This window comes from Camelina sativa, chromosome 12 (genome assembly GCF_000633955.1).
Source record: "Camelina sativa cultivar DH55 chromosome 12, Cs, whole genome shotgun sequence".
In the NCBI taxonomy this organism is placed as follows: Eukaryota; Viridiplantae; Streptophyta; class Magnoliopsida; order Brassicales; family Brassicaceae; genus Camelina; species Camelina sativa.
The window spans coordinates 9,603,769-9,623,666 of record NC_025696.1 but is presented as its reverse complement, the minus strand read 5'-3'; the positions used below and the strand labels follow the sequence as shown (position 1 = coordinate 9,623,666).

The 19,898-nt window shown below is 36.5% G+C and overlaps 1 protein-coding gene across 1 annotated transcript; it reads left to right on the top strand.

The window, feature by feature from the left end:
* LOC104731112 lies at positions 17,831-18,971 on the top strand. Its single transcript, XM_010450378.2, has 2 exons — positions 17,831-18,401; positions 18,698-18,971. Exons 1-2 carry the CDS (start codon positions 17,846-17,848, stop codon positions 18,703-18,705), a joined length of 564 nt encoding a protein of 187 aa, XP_010448680.1. The 5' UTR covers positions 17,831-17,845; the 3' UTR covers positions 18,706-18,971.

The following is a 19,898-nucleotide window of genomic DNA, read 5'->3' as shown; positions in this document are numbered from 1 at the left end:
TTCAGCCCTAATAACAGAGTACTCCAGCAACAATATCGGCACCAAAAGCTTGCTGACTATGGGGAACTCATTGAGTGTTTACTGCTCGCTGAGCAGAACGATGAGTTGTTGATGATGAACAGTGCTATGCGACCTCCTGGTACAGCCCCATTACCAGAAGCAAATAAGGTCGACTTGGGAAAGAAAGCTGTAGTAGAGTCTAATGAGCCTAAGGAGCCTAGTGAGATCAACTACGTCCACAGAGATAGACACTATGGCCGTGGTGGCCGTGGTGGCAGAAGACGTAATGGTCGAGGTGGCCAGGCTGGTCGAGGAGGCCGCAGACGTGGTGGTAAGGGCCGTGGGTCCTTTAAGCCAAACTCCAAGGCCAAATCGACTTGCCACCGATGTGGTATGTCAAACCACTGGGCCAAGAACTGCAGAACTCCCAAACACCTCATTGATGCATACCAAGAATCTCTTAAGAAAAATCCAGAAGCAAACTATGTACACATCGATGATGAAGGAGACTTCGATCATGAGAATGATGACTTGCTAGGATATGAGACCTCCGACTGCCTCAAAGATGTTGAATGAATTTCGAATTTATTTTGGTTTATTTTCTATGCTTTATGATTTAATTTCCTTTTAATGTAATGGATAATTGCTTTGAATTAAATTCAATGGATTTTATTTTATAAACTATTCTATTAAAATCCGAAATTCTTGTCCTATTTATAGACATGGCCGAGGACATGAGTGAATTAGTAGTGGATAGTGGCTCCAGCCACACCATACTAAAAGATAAGAGATATTTCATAAATCTTATAATGAAAAGTGCAAATGTTAATACAATTGCGGGTATAGCAAATCTTATAGAAGGCTACGGCCAAGCACACATATTGTTGCCTAACGGAACTCATATTGAGTTATGTGATGCTTTATACTCACCCAGCTCTAAGAGAAGCTTATTGAGCTTTAAAGACATAAGGTCAAATGGTTATCATATTGAAACCAAGGGTGAAGGATCTAAAGAGTTCCTCTACATTACAGAAAATGTGAAAGGACAAAAGAAGATCCTAGAGACTATACCTGCCTTAGCCTCTGGTCTATACCATGCTAAGATTAACATGATAGAAGCCAACTTGGCTAAGCACAAAATATACAAAGAAAGTTTCACTTTATGGCATGACCGGCTTAGCCATCCGAGAACTAACATGATGCGTAAATTGATAAAGAGTTCAAAAGGGCACAACCTTAAAGAAAGAAAAGTTCTCCCTAAGAATCTCACATGTGTGGCATGTGCACAAGGGAAACTTATTGTAAGACCTTCACCAGTAAAAGTCACAAGAGAGACTTTACATTTTCTGGAAAGGATACAAGGTGACATATGTGGGCCGATACACCCACCTAGTGGGACATTTCGATATTTCATGGTGATGATAGATGCATCAACCAGATGGTCCCACGTATGCTTGTTATCCACGAGAAACTTAGCATTTGCTAAGCTCTTAGCTCAAATCATTCGATTAAGAGCACATTTTCCAGACTTTCCACTTAAGACTATACGTCTAGATAATGCTGGTGAATTTACATCCCAAGCGTTTAATGATTACTGTATGTCCATGGGGGTGAGTGTGGAACATCCTGTGGCACATGTACATACACAAAACGGATTAGCTGAATCCTTCATTAAACGAATACAATTGATAGCTCGACCATTGTTAATGCGATCGAAGCTTCCTGTGTCGGCTTGGGGACACGCGGTCTTACACGCAGCAGAACTCATACGCATCAGGCCATCTAGTGAACACAAATATTCCCCATCCCAACTCCTATCGGGTCAAGAGCCAGACTTATCCCATCTTAAGACATTTGGTTGTGCCGTTTATATACCAATTGCTCCACCACAGAGAACAAAGATGGGACCACAGAGGAGAATGGGAATATATGTGGGGTATGAGTCTCCCACCATAATAAGGTATCTCGAGCCACTGACAGGAGACCTGTTCAAGGCCAGATACGCGGACTGTCAATTTATTGAGTCCGAATTCCCTATGCTAGGTGGGGAGACCAGCAAGCTGAGCAAAGAATTGACATGGAATCAAACATCCTTAGAATGGCAAGATCCTCGAACTATAGCATGTGATGCAGAAGTTCAGAAGATTATACATCTTCAACAGCTAGCTAATCAATTGCCAGATTCCTTTGCTGACCCGAAAAGAGTAACAAAATCGTACATACCAGCTTGCAATGCACCAGTACGTATTGATGTTCACAAGGAACACAATAATCAAGTTGCTACAGAGTCTATGCCACGTTTGAAACGGGGTAGACCATTAGGTTCCAAAGATAAGAATCCTCGGAAAACAAAGAGTGCAAAACAGACCGAGGCTAAGGGAATTCTAGAAAAGCCAGACGTTGTCACGGAAACTCCTACGGCACCAAATGAGGCTCAGGACGCTGAACCTCAAGAGCCTGAAGGAGTTGACAACAATGAGATCTCGATAAACTATATAATGTCTGGAATACAATGGAACCGAAAAGATGTCGACATTGATGATATATTTGCATACAAGGTAGCACTTGAAATAAATGAGGATCATGAGCCCACATCTATACTAGAGTGTACACAAAGCAAAGATTGGCTTAAATGGAAAGAAGCCATAGATGTGGAGCTAAACTCTTTAAAGAAGAGAAGTGTGTTTGGTCCGACCTTAAGGATAACACCAGAAATTAAACCAGTTGGACACAAATGGGTCTTTGTAAGAAAGAGAAATGAGAGAAACGAGATTGTTAGATACAAGGCAAGGCTCGTAGCACAAGGATTCTCTCAAAGACCTGGCATAGATTATGAGGAGACATACTCCCCTGTGATGGATGCAACGACTTTTAGATATCTAATAAGTCTGGCCATAAGAGAAAGTTTAGATTTGCGGTTAATGGATGTTGTAACTGCATATCTATACGGTCCACTGGATAATAAAATTTATATGAGATTACCAGAGGGTATAGAACTCAAAGATAAGAAGGGTTCTAGAGACCAATACTGCATAAGGCTAGACAAATCGCTTTATGGACTGAGACAGAGTGGTCGAATGTGGTATAACCGGCTAAGTGAATATTTAGCCAAGGAAGGTTATAGGAATGACCCGATCAGTCCTTGTATATTCATAAAGAAATTCGCGAATAAGGGATTTGTGATAATAGCAGTATATGTGGATGATTTAAACATCCTTGGAACCTCTGGGGAAATCGCCCAAACAGTAGGATATCTCAAGAAAGAGTTTGAGATGAAAGACCTAGGCAAGACAAAATTCTGTTTGGGGTTGCAGCTTGAGTACATAAACAATGGGATCCTTGTGCATCAAAAGGCATACACAGAAAAGGTACTCAAGAGATTTAATATGGAGCAAGCTCACTCATTGACTAGCCCAATGGTTGTGAGAAGTGTAGAAGTGGATAAAGATCCATTTGCTCCTAAGAAGGACAATGAAGAAATTCTTGGTCCTGAAGTGCCTTACCTCAGTGCTATAGGAGCATTAATGTTCTTGGCTAGCCACACTAGACCTGACATATGCTTCGCAGTAAACCTTCTGGCAAGATACAGTTCTTGTCCGACCATAAGGCACTGGAATGGTATAAAACATATTCTGCGTTACCTACAAGGAACGACAGACTTTGGTTTATTTTACACTAACCATAACAAAGAAGGTTTAGTTGGTTTTGCTGATGCAGGTTATCTGTCCGACCCACACAATGGTAAGTCACAAACAGGTTATGTGTTTACACACGGTGGTACAGCGATCTCTTGGCGTTCTATGAAGCAGACTCTAGTAGCCACATCCTCAAATCACGCGGAGATCCTAGCCATGCATGAAGCCAGCCGTGAGTGTGTTTGGTTGCGGTCAATGACTCAGCACATTCGGACAGACAGTGGCATGGACATAGACAAATCAGCAACGGTCATCTATGAAGACAATACAGCCTGCATCGCACAACTCAAAGAAGGTTACATCAAGGGAGATCGGACGAAGCACATCCTGCCAAAGTTTTTCTACACACATGAACTACAAAAGGCCGGAGAAGTTCAAGTGGTGCAAGTTCAGTCATGCGACAACTCAGCCGATCTCTTCACCAAGGCATTACCGACAACGACATTCAGGAAGCTCACGCACCAGATTGGAATGCGGAGGCTTAAGGACTTGGAGTGATGTTTGGAACAGGGGGAGCAATGTGTGCTGTACTCTTTTTCCTTCACTAAGGTTTTGTCCCAATGGGTTTTCCTGGTAAGGTTTTAATGAGGCAGCATCCCCTAAGCACATTGCTGTGATCCCGTCCAACATAGGCACGGTCATATCGTCCAAGGGGGAGTGTTGTAAAACACTTAGTGGACTCCATCGACCGGCCCACTATCCAGTCCGCGCATACTCGGCCTCTCAACCACACTTGGTCGAGAGCCTTCGGCCCGATAGTCGAAGCCCATCGGCGATAGCATTAGTATGTCGGTTTATAGCTTTGGGACTTGTAACACTATATATATATGTTGTAACCTCGATTCCTATCAATAATAACCTAAGAGATTTACTTCCTAAACTCTCTAATTTACAACAATAATTATCTTTTTTAATTTGAATTTTTTTCTTTTAAAAAATCTTTGTTTTAGACATAGCAAAATCTCTAATCAACAAAAATTGATACGTGTAATGATCATGTGAGTTATTAATTTTAAAAACTACAGTTTATACAAAAAGATTGTGATGTAATTATTTACACTTTTAAGGTTATATTTAAAAGGGAAAATGTATTTCCCTATTAATCTTTATGCAACCATAACATTCGTAAACTGCTTCTGAGCGTACATTTTCACATATATTGGTGCTATAAACAACAAAAAAGCATGTAACCGTAATTTTTTATACAATCACTCTTAGCACATATACAATCACTCTTAACCGTAATTTCATGAAATTAAAATATATTTGTTGCATGTAAGATTTTTCGGGTCTACGCCTTTATGCAACCGTTACATACACATCTTGATTCTCTGCCGCCTGATTTCGTTGGTCTAGATGAACATGAACCATACTTATACATACCACCGATCGAGCAATAATGATTGCATGTGCCAAAAGGCATCGCTTCTTTACAACGACCAGGCTTTTTGTAAACGATTAGGTATTCTTTACATTGCTGAGTATTTCCTCTTGACATTCCTGCTGCATTGTTGATCGAAATATAAAATGCATATGTTTGTTTTAATTACATGTTTATAGAAACTCTTATATATAATTCACCAATTATTTGGATCTTGATTGAGTTATTTGGTGTTACAAGTAAAAAAATGTATTTATTTTGAAGAAACAAAAATCTTGAAAAAAATAGAACATTTTTTGTTTAATAAATTATTTTTTCAAAGAGTACCCCTTTAAAACTATACAAAAATATAAAATAGAGAACCTAAACCCAAAAAAATTCTAAAAGTTAATTTAACAAAAGAGAGCAAAAATAAAAATGACCAAGAAAATGGGTATTTAAAAAAGGGCAATTGACAAAAATAGCACAATTTTAAGTTTTTAGTCCAAAATTAGCACACACTTTTAAATGTTCCAAAACTAGCACAAAATTATATATTAGATATTAATAAAAAACAGTGTTGATCGTGACATTGCAACCAACATCTTTTCTCTCGCTCCTCCTTCTCACTGATTCCAAACCTAATCGCACGAACCCAATCGAATCTGAATTGAAGGTGATTCATGAAGTCGAAGTTAGTGAAACCAATAATTGCGACACTGAAGAGATCTGCTCTGCTCATCATTGGTGAAACCAATCTATTAACTACGGTATGAATCTGCTCTGCTCATCATTCGACCATCCTTCAGCTTCTTCTCCTTTGCATATGTTTCTGGGTTTATTGGAAATCATGGATCTGTCGTTGAGTTCCTTTCTAAGGTTCTAGAGAAGAATCTATAGGAATAAGCTTGAAAGTTTTTGTTTTTCTAACTTTCCATCTACCAAAGATCAATTGGGTTTTATTGTATTTCTTATGTTAGTCTAAATTTTATCCCCTCTTTTGAGAGTGGAAACTATCTGTCATAAAAGCTAGAATTGAAGGTGAGACTGAATATTTCTATGAGTTTATTGTTATGGATCTGAAGTCAGTAGGTAAAAGAATTGTGGAGTGGGATTTGAATGATTGGAAATGGGATGGTTATCTCTTTATTGCTACATAATTGAATCATGGTGGTAGCGAGATGATGGGACATCAATTTTTTCCTTCCAGGGAACTCTTTGAATAACTCTTCTTCATGCTCTGATGAAGGGAATAATATTGAGTTAATGGTGAGAAGTACAGGAGACGTTGAGAAGAAAAGGAGTTGTTGTCAAGGAGGTAATAATGGTGGTTGCAAGTCATGTTTAACAATCATTTATGGCTTATAGTTTGTTGGTTATAGGGTAGGTTAGTAGTGTATAAGGCAAAATACAATGGAGGAGGATCTTCTTGTTTTGGTCATCACAACTTTTGGGATTTCTGAATATTTAGGATCTTCATGCTAGGATATATTTTAAACCATGTAACTCTTGTTCTATTTTGTTTTTTCTTGTGAAGAAATTTATTGAATTGCTGAGAAAAGGAACACATGAGGCTGCAATTGCTTGCTTGAGGACTTGTGTTTCTCTCTGTGCTTTGATGCTTACTTGGTACTAGAAAATTTCATCATTTCTTATTATATTGTCTCTTTTTTTTTTGTAACATAATCTTATGTTTTCTTAGATTCTTGATCTCTTTGTTATTATATTATGCTTTTTTCTGGGATTGTCTTGCACATACTGTTGTTTGTTAATATGTTCTGCTCTTTTTTAGTTTTCACGTATGCTCTAAGATATATAGGTTCTTGCTTCCATCTTATGAAAATTCAGGAAGGATTGAACGAAATTCAAGAAAGTTTCTTTGATCTTCAGGATGACTTTCATAAAAAGTTTAGGAAGAACTGGAGCTGCAATAACACTCAGAATCAAAGACGAACGGTGCTCATACAAGATTGAAGGCTTCAGTTGCCATATGAGATCGAAGTATTTACAGTTTGATTCTTTGTATTCACATGGTTTTTGTTTTAGCATTAGGATTTTGGTTATGAAAGATAGTTTGGATGGTTTTCACCACAAGACTTGTTTTAAAGTATATTCAGGAAGGTTTTGTATTAATTATCTTGATATTTTTGAAGATAGCTATGTTTTCACCAGTAAACATATAAGAAGGATTTGAATGCAACATTCAAGAAGGATTCTCATATATTTATGAATGATTTCTTGAATTTCAGGAAGACCGTCATGAAAAGAAAAAAGAGCATTAGGAAGGAGTCATTGACGTTTAGGAAGAACTCTTTGAAATTTAGGAAGAAGGCATTGATGTTTAGGAAAATCTTCCTAAAACATCATGTTGGATATTTCTATTTGCTACCTTTATTGTAAAACACCAATATGTGCACATAATCAAATCAGTATACATCACTAATGAAGTAATATGTGATACAATAAAGCAAAACACATATAAAGAGATTTAGAAACACATTTTTCAAAAATTTAGGAAGGATTCCATAGCTTTTAGGAAGGTGTTCTTGAATTTTATGAAGACCTTCCATAATGACGAACTCAACTTCCACTCAAGTGCCCATTTTCCCATCTTCATCATCAACTCTCTGCTTTGTTCTTGAAATATTTGTCATCATGTATATCATCAATCACTTGAATTTAGAGCTGAAAACCTTATTCAACAACATGATCAGTCCATGAAATCAATTTTCGTTTTAACATATTACTTCAAGAGGTATCTTATATATCACCACACATTTAATCTAGTTCTGCAACACTACCAGATTAATTAACTTTAAAACCCCAAGAAACACTACCAAGTTGATCTTTACCATTAGCAAAACAATTCAAAAACTCATAGCAAGCTAGATACCTACCAATTTTCCTACATGTAGTGTAGTCATTGGAGAGAAATAAAGTTTAAGCTTAATCTCAATAGTACATATAAGCCTTACACAAATTTAAAACTCTCACCATGTTCTTAAAGCAAAGGTGAAATAAAGTAATATGTGATACACTCATTTCTTTAGATTTAGGAAGGATTTCATATGTTTAGGAAAGCTTCATTGATATTTAGGAAGATTTTCCTAAATATTCAGAAATCCCAATAATGGTGATGACCAAACTAGATGATCATACTACGCCTCATCATCACTACTAGTCAACTCCATAACAGACGAAGTATAAGCCGAAGACATCAAAATGATGAACTTTTTACTCTTTACCAACTACTTTGTTCCCAATGACATTATATCAAACACTTGATATGCAACTACTTTAGTATCCAAATAAGAGAGAATAGAACTCAAATACACATTTCAGCTTCAAGATTTTTACATTCAAACTGGAGCTCAACCCAAACTTAGATACGAAATCTATACGGGAACAAATATATTTCGCTCATCAAATCTAGTTTAGAGAGAGGGGGGAAAAGAAAATTACCATGAGAATCGAGACTGGTAAGTATGAGCAGAGCACAAGGAGATACACAACCATGGATTCATCTGAGGTCTCGTTCTTCTGTTCGTTACTCTGGAACATTCTTCTCTTCACTCTAACATCTTCGTCTCTTTGAAGATCTTTCTTATATTCGTTCGTAACACCGATCGTCTCTTACGTCCTCCATTGGTGTCTCGCTCTGGAGATTTCCTCTTCCATCTATTTTCTTCTTCAACTATTTTTGAAATCTGATCGGAATCTGTGATAGGAAGCTTCACCACAAGCTTCACCGGAGAAGAAGAAGAAGAAGATCTGAGATTAAAAGCTTAGTTTTTCCGGAAACTTCGTCGGATATTGTTGTTTTAATTAAGATCATAAGCTTAAATTTAATTTTGAGATAAAATAATAATAATATACTAATGCTAGTTTTGGAACATTCCAGCTTGTGTGCTAGTTTTGGAACAAAAACCCAAATGTGTGCCATTCTAGGGTATTTCTCTTTAAAAATATATATACATCTCAAAAGAGACATTTCTTATAAATTCTCAATTTCCAAACACAAATAAGTTTTTTTGTTATTTTCCCGTTTAGCATTTAGAATTAGAGGTTTGTAACATAAATTATGGTTTTATTTGAAAATAATACAAAATAAATCAGATTTCGACAAAATTCATATATCAACAATGTAAAATACCTGTCAATATCAAGAAAAGCCCCAAATAAGTGATGAGACTATTGGCATTTACACCCATAGACATTTTCACTTTTTGGTTTTTTTCTTTTGATGGAATGCTTTACATGTGTACACTATCATCTAGCTGTTTATAGAGATTTTTTTTTTCCTAAAAATAGGAAATTATGATGTAGTACATAAAACTGCCTATAAAAACTAGCAAAATATTAGGACACAGACCCGAACTTCTTGGTTAAAAATGCCTACAGATCAGTTAGAAATGAAGAAAAATAGAAATCTGATTGACCGCGTATTTTCTCCATTTGTTTCCTATTTCTAGTCAATTTTAATTCGCGTTTCTCTAAATTTTCACAAATAATAATAAAATATATATATATATATATATATGTTTTTTGTTTTACAATATGAAAATATTAGGTGATGTTAAAAGTAAAACGACAAAGTCCATTTGACATTTTTATTAGTGATGGTGTGGATATGATTGTTAGCAGCTATTTTTTCTACAATTTAGGTACTCGTTAATCCTAGACTCCTAGTGTAACATATGGACCCGACTCCATATAAAATCTCGCGAAAAGTGATCTCCTTCACCAATCTAGCATGCGAGATTTCATATGAGCATCCGCACATCATTTCACGGATTTGATTTGGATTCTTGGTGTAAATTGTAATTTGATTAATAATAATAATTAAATCATATCCCTATCAATTCTATCAATTTTACGCTCAAAATCAGTTTACAAATGTTATGGTTGCAGAAAAGGGTAGAGTATTGCTCTTTCCTCCTATGTATCATTGTTACTTGTTAGTCATGTATTTAAGTTGTAGTGAGAATTAAAAATTCTATCTGATTCCTTTGTTTTGTCATATTAGCAGTTTATACCGTCTACAGTTGTGGTATATATCTGTCAAGTTATTAATTATTCCTTTGTTCATATTTTGGTTTTCGTATGTGTAGAACTGCTTGTATGAAGCTTGAAGAGTATCAGACTAAGAAAACAGCTCTTGAACGCTCTGAGTGAATCCAAATTTAAGAAGTTGATAGATAAATGCAATCTGCGAATCACATGTATAATTCTTTATGCTTTGTTCTTGTTTTCTGGTTGATTTGGTTTACATGCTAACAGTGATTCTATTGATTGCTATAATATTATATATCTTTCTGCAATCATAACATTTGTAAATTGCTTTTGAGCGTATATTTTTCACTTTCACATATTTTGGTGCGATAAACAACAAAAAAGCATGTAACCGTAAGTTTATACTATTGATGGATGACATATAATAATGATATTAAAATATATTGTTGCATGTAAGTTTTTTCTGGTCTACACCTGTTTATTTGCAACCGTAACATACACATCTTGATTCTCTGCCGCCTGATTTCGTTCGTCTAGATGAACATGAACCATACTTATAAACACCAGCAAGCTTGCAATCTTGATTGCATGTGCCAAAAGGCATAGCTACAGAACAAAGACCAGGCCTCTTGTATGCGATTCGGTTTTCTTTACATGGCAACTGAGTATTTCCTCTTGACATTCCTGCTAAGTTGTTGATCGAAATATGAAAAACATATAAAAAGTTGATTAAAAATACATATGTTTGTTTTAATTACATGTTTATAGAAACACTTATATATATATATAGTTCAAAAATTATTTCGATCTCGATTGAGTTATTTTTATGTAAGAAGTTAAAAATGTATATATTAAAAAAAAAATCTTAAAAAAACAGAACATTTTTTTAATAATTTTTTTTTAAGTGTATATATATGCAAATTTCAGAATACAAATGGAAATTTTCTTATTTTTGCGTTTAGCATTTAGAATTAGAGATTTGTAATAGATATTATGTTTTATTTAAAAATAATACACAATAGACTATCAAACACAAAAATAAATCAGAATTCGACAAAATTCATATATCAACAATGTACAATACCTGTCAATATCAAGAAAATCCCCAAATAAGTGATGAAACTATTGGCATTTACACCTATAGACATTTACACTTTTTGGTTTCTTTCTTTTTGATGGAATGCTTAACATATGTACACACTATCATCTAACTGTTGTATATAGAGATTTTTTTCTAAAATTAGAAATATATTATGTAGTACATAACTGCCTATAAAAACTAGCAAAATATTAGGACGTAGACCCGAACTTCTTGGTAAAAAATGCCTACAATGCAGTTAGAAATGAAGAAAATATAAAAATTTAATTGACCACGAATATATTCTCAATTTGTCTCCTATTTTTAGTTAATTTTAAGTCACATTTCTCTAATTTTTCAAAAATACAATAAAATCCATTTGACATTTTTATTAGTGATGGTCTGAATAATGATTGTTAGCGGCTATTTTCTACAATTTAGGTACTCGTTAATCCTAGCTAGTGTAACACATGGACCCGACTCCATATTAAATCTCACGAAAAGGGATCTCTTTTACCAATCTACCATGCGAGGTTTCATAAGCGCATCCTCACATCATTTCACAGATTTGATTTGGATTCTTGGTGTAATTTGATGAATAATAATAATCAAATCATAACCCTACCAATTTTACGCTCAAAAGCAGTTTACAAATGTTATGGTTGGACTTGGAGAAAAGGGTACAATATTGCTCTTTCCTCCTATGCATCATTGTTACTTGTTAGCCTTTTCTCCAATATTGTACAAGCTGTAGTGGGAATTAAATTCTATCTGATTCCTTTGTTTGTCATATTAGAAGTTTATATCGTCTGTAGTATATATTTTTCAAGTTATTAATTCCTTTGTTCATATTTTGGTTTTTCGTATTTGTTGAACTGCTTGTATGAAGCTTGAGGCGAGCGATGAGAAAATCATTTGTGAGTATTTTTTTTTTCATGGAGACTGTCATATATAGTGTTTGTCCGTTTGATTGACTCATTTACGGTTCTTGGATATTTTGGATAATGAACAGGTGGAATAAAATGGGACAGTTCTGTCAACAAACTTGGCAAGAGGTCGGGACTAAGAAAATCGAGAGCACTCCACCGGACGGCATGGAGCTTAAGAAATGGGAGATCTAATCTGAGATGATATGATCCTTTCTTTATAATGCATATGTAAGGTTTTACCTAAATCTAGACAAATCTTAAACCTGGTCCCTTTCTAATGATGATCCTATGCTTTTGCTAATATTATGGCTTTCTGCTTTTGTTATATGCCTATATATGTGGTATTGTATGTGGTGTTAGACCATCTTTAGGACTCAATTGTTTTTTTTTTTTTTTTTATAATAATTTTATCGTAATCACTGTTCCTAAGTTTTTGTTGAAACTTAAATTTACAAAACCAAAAGAATTTACTGAGTTTATATATACCAATATATAAACAGAGATTATAGATTGAAGAGTTTTGTTGTCACTTTAGATTCATTTTAAACTTGGAGTAAAGATCAAAGCGAATCTATTTTTAATGTGTTGTATTAAAAAAGGAAAAAAGAAAGAAGATAAGTTCAGATCTAGTTTCCGAATTCCGATACGTCTTAGGGCATAATTAATGGGGTAACTTTTTTTTGTGTTCTTAGATTAAATATATAGTGAAAATAATGTAAGATCAGTAGTTAAGATCATATGTTAAAAAAATGGGGGAACTAATTTTGGTGTTCTTAAAATAAAAATATAGTGAAAATAATTGTAAATAAAATGTAAAAAAAAATACAATACCAAATATTCAAGTGTCTCCTTGACTTAAGTTCTCCACCATCAACAACTTCACATTTCACAGAGTCTTTGGTCTTAGACTTCACCATAAACGACATCATACCACCTGGAACATAGTAGTATAACCATCAATATAGTGGAAAAGACTAAACCAAGTGCATCTCTTTCAGAGGCATGTCAAAGAAGATCTAAAATCCTTTTACACCAAACACTAAAATATACTTACCATCAACAAGGAGCATGTCACCAGCTTCCACATCATTGACGAAATCATCATAATTAACACTGACACAAATTGAAACTAATCTCGTCAAACAAGATACATGACTGAGAAGACAAACTCTTAATAAAATGGGAAACAAAAAAACAAACCTTGGTGTCAAGCATGATAGCAATGGTGTTGTCTTTAGTCTGCGCATTGTACTCTTTCACCAAATCAATAACANCAAAATTTGATTATGAAATGTGATTGTTACTACAAGATTCAACATTATCCGATTGCTACCCACAATTTCAAACACAGAATAAACCATCAGGAGCTCCGAGAGTATCACTTTCAAAGAACAACAAACACCTCTTGCTTGTTTTTTCTTCATAGTTTTGGTGCCTGAACGTTTCCTGCTCTGCTTCATGGGTTTGGATTTCCTCACAGGCACAGGCTGCTTTGATGAGGCTCTGGCCGTGGAACCCGATTCTGTTGATTGGGTCTTTTCCTTGTGAACAGGCTTTTCCTCTTCATGAGATATCTCTCTTGTGTTGGTAGAAGGACCCACGGTGCAAACAATCTTTGTCTTCCTCCTTACTGTCGGCTTCGACCACATCCCTACCGATGTATCACCAAACTGCTGCATCTCCAACAACCTCTCCAGCTGCTCCTCTCTCTAAATCCACATTGAACCAAAACAAAACAAAAAGGAAAAATATATAATCAGCTCACAAAATAATCAATGCACATATGAAATCTACACAAAGCATCAAAACATTCTCAGTAAAACCTAAACCATAGACTTAAAGCTGTCTCATTCAACATCAATTCGAAATGGATATTTATTAGTGAAAAAAAAAAAATTTGAAAGACAAAACCCAACACCCAGAAAGACAAAACACATAGCCACATTCAAAAACCATTGTCAATACCAAAAAACATACTAAGGCTTATTACACATACGTTAGGCACATCCTCAGGAGAAACAGGAATCACTTCAGTCTCAACACGACGCACCACTGATTCACCCAAAAACAAGTAAAGAGAATCTAGCAAAAGTTTGTGTGTGTGCATCAAAAACCAAAATCCACAGGGAGAAGACATGAAAATCCAACACGCAGGGACATGGTCTTTGTTNCAAACATATGCAAAGAGCAATCACACTTTCTCACAGATCAAACGAGCCAAATAATATTCCTCGGTTACTAAACAGCAAATCACTAAAATCAGAGACCGAAGAACAGAATCCAACACAGTAAACAGAGAGAATCGATAAATATAGTCTGAGAGAACTTACGAGACATTGAGTTGGCGAAAAAGGAGACCGAGAATGGCGAGAGAGCATAAGGAATTGGAGAAGAAGAAGAGAAGCGAGAAGACGAAGAGGACAGAGAAAGAGAGGAACAAGTAAGGAATTGAACAGAGAGGTCTAGTGGACGCCATTGATGTGTTTTAATGGCCGGAATACAAACCTTTGTCGGAGAAGATGGTGACCAGGATGCGTTACCTAGAAACGATTTTGATCAGAACGAGAGAAATGAAATTTTTTCTTTCTCTCCAAAAAATCTCGACCAATCACGATACATGAAACAAAGGAGATCTGGGTTTGGTCTTGAGATCGTATTATAAATATTTATATGTTGTTAATATAACTTAAAAAATGTATTTTTCTTACTTTTGTTTATAATTTATAATTTTTTTTTTATTTTTCTAACATATATTTGTATATAATTTTATATATATAATGTTTTATGTTGTAAATGCCTAAACCGCCTAAAAACCGTCTAGGCCCCCGATTAGGCGTTCTAGACGCTAGGCCCTGGGTCACCGCTCAAATACCGTCTAGCGCTTTCTTGAACACTGATATATCTAAACAAGAACCCACACAAAGACTCTCACATCAAATATTAAATCTACAACAAGCTTTCTTAGAATTCGAAACAGCCAAGAAAACCTCTTCGATCGACAATGGAGAACACTCGTAAAATTAACTTCATCAGCGTCATGATCCTCTTGCTCGTCATCAACCAGTCTGCTCTTTCCTCTTCTGCACGCACCCGTCTTCTAGAAGGTCGAGACCAGCTTGTTCCCCGCCAGTTTCTTGACAAGATTGAAAGAGATAAGGCACGCCTCAGATTCATCTTCAGAACGATCGAGGCTGACATCGATTTGGATGAAGATTTCTCTCTCCCTATGTCCCAGTTTGCTGGATATAATAAGTTTCCTATTGAAGGCAGTGGATCAAGAAAGTTATGGTGATCCGAGAGTTAACACTTAATATCTTCTTTTGCACGCAACGTGATTTAGGGCTTTGAATTGGTTGTGTTAGGGTTTGATTTTTTCGATTGATACGCAATGATTCAATCATGTAAACACTCTTTTTTTTTTTCTATAACTAATTTGTAACACAATTTTGTAAACTCTTTATCAGTTTATTGGATTGCGGTTGTGGTGATCAATTTATTTCATTAGTACATAATTTTGTACTAATTAGTACATCAATTTAATTATCTTAGTTCATCCAATGAAATATTTGTTTCGTATATTGATCAATTTATCATAATAAATCAATTTATCTTAGTACATAAATTACGTTATTGTGATCAATGAAATATTTGTTTCATAACTTTCTAGTGTTTTGTTTCTCGGATATCAAATCTTCATCGATAAGTATTTTGAGGACTAACAATTTTAGATTTAATTATATTATTTTTTGGGCTAGCTATTTTTAATATAATATACTTACGTACGTGCGCAAGGCATGAAATTAACACTACTTGCATGATCCCTATGTTGCGTTCCAAATTAATAAGGTCTATCATTTGGTATATTTGCTCAAATTATTGAAAATTGAACCAACGTGAATATTGCAGTAGTAGTCTTACAAAGAGAGATCAGAGATGGCATGAGAAATAATTGTATTATATATTTATATAGTATTGGTCTAGGAGAAGTAGGACATGAGATCAAGTGTCCGTACAAGTGACCGTACGAGTGTCCGTACAACCGAGACCATTAGGCCGAGAGTCGGCTCGTGAAATAAAGGAAAGGCTTAGCAACACTAAAGCCCAATGAGAAGAAGGATCGAGAAGAAAGAAGATAAATATCTAGTCAAGAGAAGAGTCACATGTTCACCCTTGGTATGCGAGTGTGAAGCGAGTCAACCAAAGGAAGGGCACGTCGCTTTCATCATTAAGAATGATCACGACATGCCCAAGCAAGTGGCTATCTCCTTTCTTTTGTATCTAACGGCTATATGCCTCTTTGTCTTTCTATATTAAGCCTTGTAACAACATAAGGAATAATCTAATTAAGTCTTTTGTTCTATATTCTCTCTTTTCACTCGTTTTCTCTCGATTCTCTTCATTCTCCATTATACATTCTGCAATTCTAACATGGTATCAGAGCTAGGTTTCTGTTCTTGACAAAACCAGCCCCATTCTCTAGTCTTGATTCTCTATTCTTGTTGTTCGCTTTCTACTCTTGCTCGTTGTTCTTGTGTTATCCGACGGTCAAAAGTTTTACCCGGCGGTCAATAGCATTCTACCATGGAGAACACCAAGCCGCTTGTTCTACCGACTGTCCTCAAGGGAGGAAACTATCTACTATGGTCAAGAACCACCAAAACCGCGTTGTGTGGTCGTGGACTTTGGAGCCACATCGAAGGTGGAAGAGTTCCAAAGAAAGTCACCAAAGAAGATGGAAAAGAAACCATCAAAAAAGATAAAGAAGAGGCTAAGCTCGAGGAAGAAGCTAAATGGTTCCAAGAAGACCAAACCGTCCTCTCCATACTTCAAAACTCTCTTGAAGCTCCCATTCTAGAAGCCTACTCTTATTGTGAAACGGCGAGCGAACTATGGGAGACTCTCAAGAACGTATTCGGAAATGTCTCCAACCTCACTCGAGTCTTTGAAATAATGAAGTCTATCAACGACCTGAATCAAGAGGATATGGAGTTCAACAAACATTTTGGGAAGTTTAGGTCACTATGGGCCGAATTCGAGATGCTCCGACCAAACACCATGGACCCGGCTGTGCTCAATGAGCGAAGGGAACAAGACAAGGTCTTCGCCTTGCTTCTTACCCTCAATCCTACCTTCAATGATCTCATAAAACATATCCTTCGGTCAGATAAGCTCCCAAGCCTTGATGATGTGTGTGCACAGATCCAAAAAGAACAAGGCTCACTCGGTCTCTTTAGTGGTAAGGGGGAGCTTGTCACGGCAAACAAAGGGATATTCAAACCGGAGGAGCGGAGGTCAAAGGGTGGATGTGAGCATTGTAAGAGGAAGAACCACACTAAGGAGAAGTGTTGGTTCCTACACCCTCACTTACGCCCAAGTCAACATCACAAGGAACCGCGAGCTAACCTCACTCACACCAAAGACGAGCAAGGTCAGACCGGCGGTTCTTCAAGGAATGGTGATGAAGCGGCCTCAGGTGACTATGTGAGGAAATCAGACTTAGAAGCCTTCTTCAAGTCATTGGCTCTCAAGGAGCCTTCCGGTAAGACCTTCTTGACCCAAAAGTCCGAGAACTCTCTTGTTGTAGACTCGGGTGCTTCTCACCATATGATTAGTAATTCGAGTCTCTTAAACAACATAGAACCGGGTAGGGGTGAAGTTATTATAGCAAATGGGGATAAGATCCCTGTTCAAGGAATTGGTAACCTTAGGTTATTTAACAAAGAGTCTAAGGCATTTTACATNGTCTATCAACGACCTGAATCAAGAGGATATGGAGTTCAACAAACATTTTGGGAAGTTTAGGTCACTATGGGCCGAATTCGAGATGCTCCGACCAAACACCATGGACCCGGCTGTGCTCAATGAGCGAAGGGAACAAGACAAGGTCTTCGCCTTGCTTCTTACCCTCAATCCTACCTTCAATGATCTCATAAAACATATCCTTCGGTCAGATAAGCTCCCAAGCCTTGATGATGTGTGTGCACAGATCCAAAAAGAACAAGGCTCACTCGGTCTCTTTAGTGGTAAGGGGGAGCTTGTCACGGCAAACAAAGGGATATTCAAACCGGAGGAGCGGAGGTCAAAGGGTGGATGTGAGCATTGTAAGAGGAAGAACCACACTAAGGAGAAGTGTTGGTTCCTACACCCTCACTTACGCCCAAGTCAACATCACAAGGAACCGCGAGCTAACCTCACTCACACCAAAGACGAGCAAGGTCAGACCGGCGGTTCTTCAAGGAATGGTGACAAGGCGGCTTCAGGGGACTATGTGAGGAAATCAGACTTAGAAGCCTTCTTCAAGTCATTGGCTCTCAAGGAGCCTTCCAGTAAGACCTTCTTGACCCAAAAGTCCGAGAACTCTCTTGTTGTAGACTCGGGTGCTTCTCACCATATGATTAGTAATTCGAGTCTCTTAAACAACATAGAACCGGCTAGGGGTGAAGTTATTATAGCAATTAGAGATAAGATCCCTGTTCAAGGAATTGGTAACCTTAGGTTATTTAACAAAGAGTCTAAGGCATTTTACATGCCAAAATTTACTTCTAATCTCTTATCGGTTAAGAGGGCTACTAATGATCTCAATTGCTATGCTATATTTGGACCTAATGATGTGCATTTTCAGGATATTGAGACAGGAAAACTGATTGGTGGAGGTGGAACCAAAGATGATCTTTATATTCTTGAAGAGAGTTCACCAAAGTCACCAAAATCTTTTTCTCTTAGTTCTTGTCTTGGAATTTCTTTTAATGCAATATGGCATGCTAGGCTAGGTCATCCTCATTCTAGAGCTCTTAATTTGATGATGCCTAATGTTTCTTTTGATCACTCTAGTTGTGAAGCTTGTATTCTTGGCAAACATTGTAAGACCGTTTTTACTAAGTCCACTACCGTTTATGAAAAATGCTTTGACTTTNCGGGTGCTTCTCACCATATGATTAGTAATTCGAGTCTCTTAAACAACATAGAACCGGCTAGGGGTGAAGTTATTATAGCAATTAGAGATAAGATCCCTGTTCAAGGAATTGGTAACCTTAGGTTATTTAACAAAGAGTCTAAGGCATTTTACATGCCAAAATTTACTTCTAATCTCTTATCGGTTAAGAGGGCTACTAATGATCTCAATTGCTATGCTATATTTGGACCTAATGATGTGCATTTTCAGGATATTGAGACAGGAAAACTGATTGGTGGAGGTGGAACCAAAGATGATCTTTATATTCTTGAAGAGAGTTCACCAAAGTCACCAAAATCTTTTTCTCTTAGTTCTTGTCTTGGAATTTCTTTTAATGCAATATGGCATGCTAGGCTAGGTCATCCTCATTCTAGAGCTCTTAATTTGATGATGCCTAATGTTTCTTTTGATCACTCTAGTTGTGAAGCTTGTATTCTTGGCAAACATTGTAAGACCGTTTTTACTAAGTCCACTACCGTTTATGAAAAATGCTTTGACTTTGTTCATTCAGATGTTTGGACATCTCCATGTGTCTCTAGGGATAATAACAAGTATTTTGTGACCTTCATAGATGAAAAGTCCAAGTATACTTGGGTCACTTTACTTCCCTCCAAGGACCGTGTGATTGATGCCTTTATGAATTTTCAAAACTATGTCACTAATCAGTTTAATGCTAAGATTAAAGTGTTTAGGACAGACAATGGAGGCGAGTATACAAGAAATCAATTCAAAGAACACCTAGCAAAGCATGGTATTGTACACCAAACAAGTTGCCCCTACACTCCTCAACAAAACGGTGTGGCCGAAAGAAAGAACCGACACTTAATGGAAGTTGCAAGGTCAATGATGTTTCACACCAATGTCCCAAGAA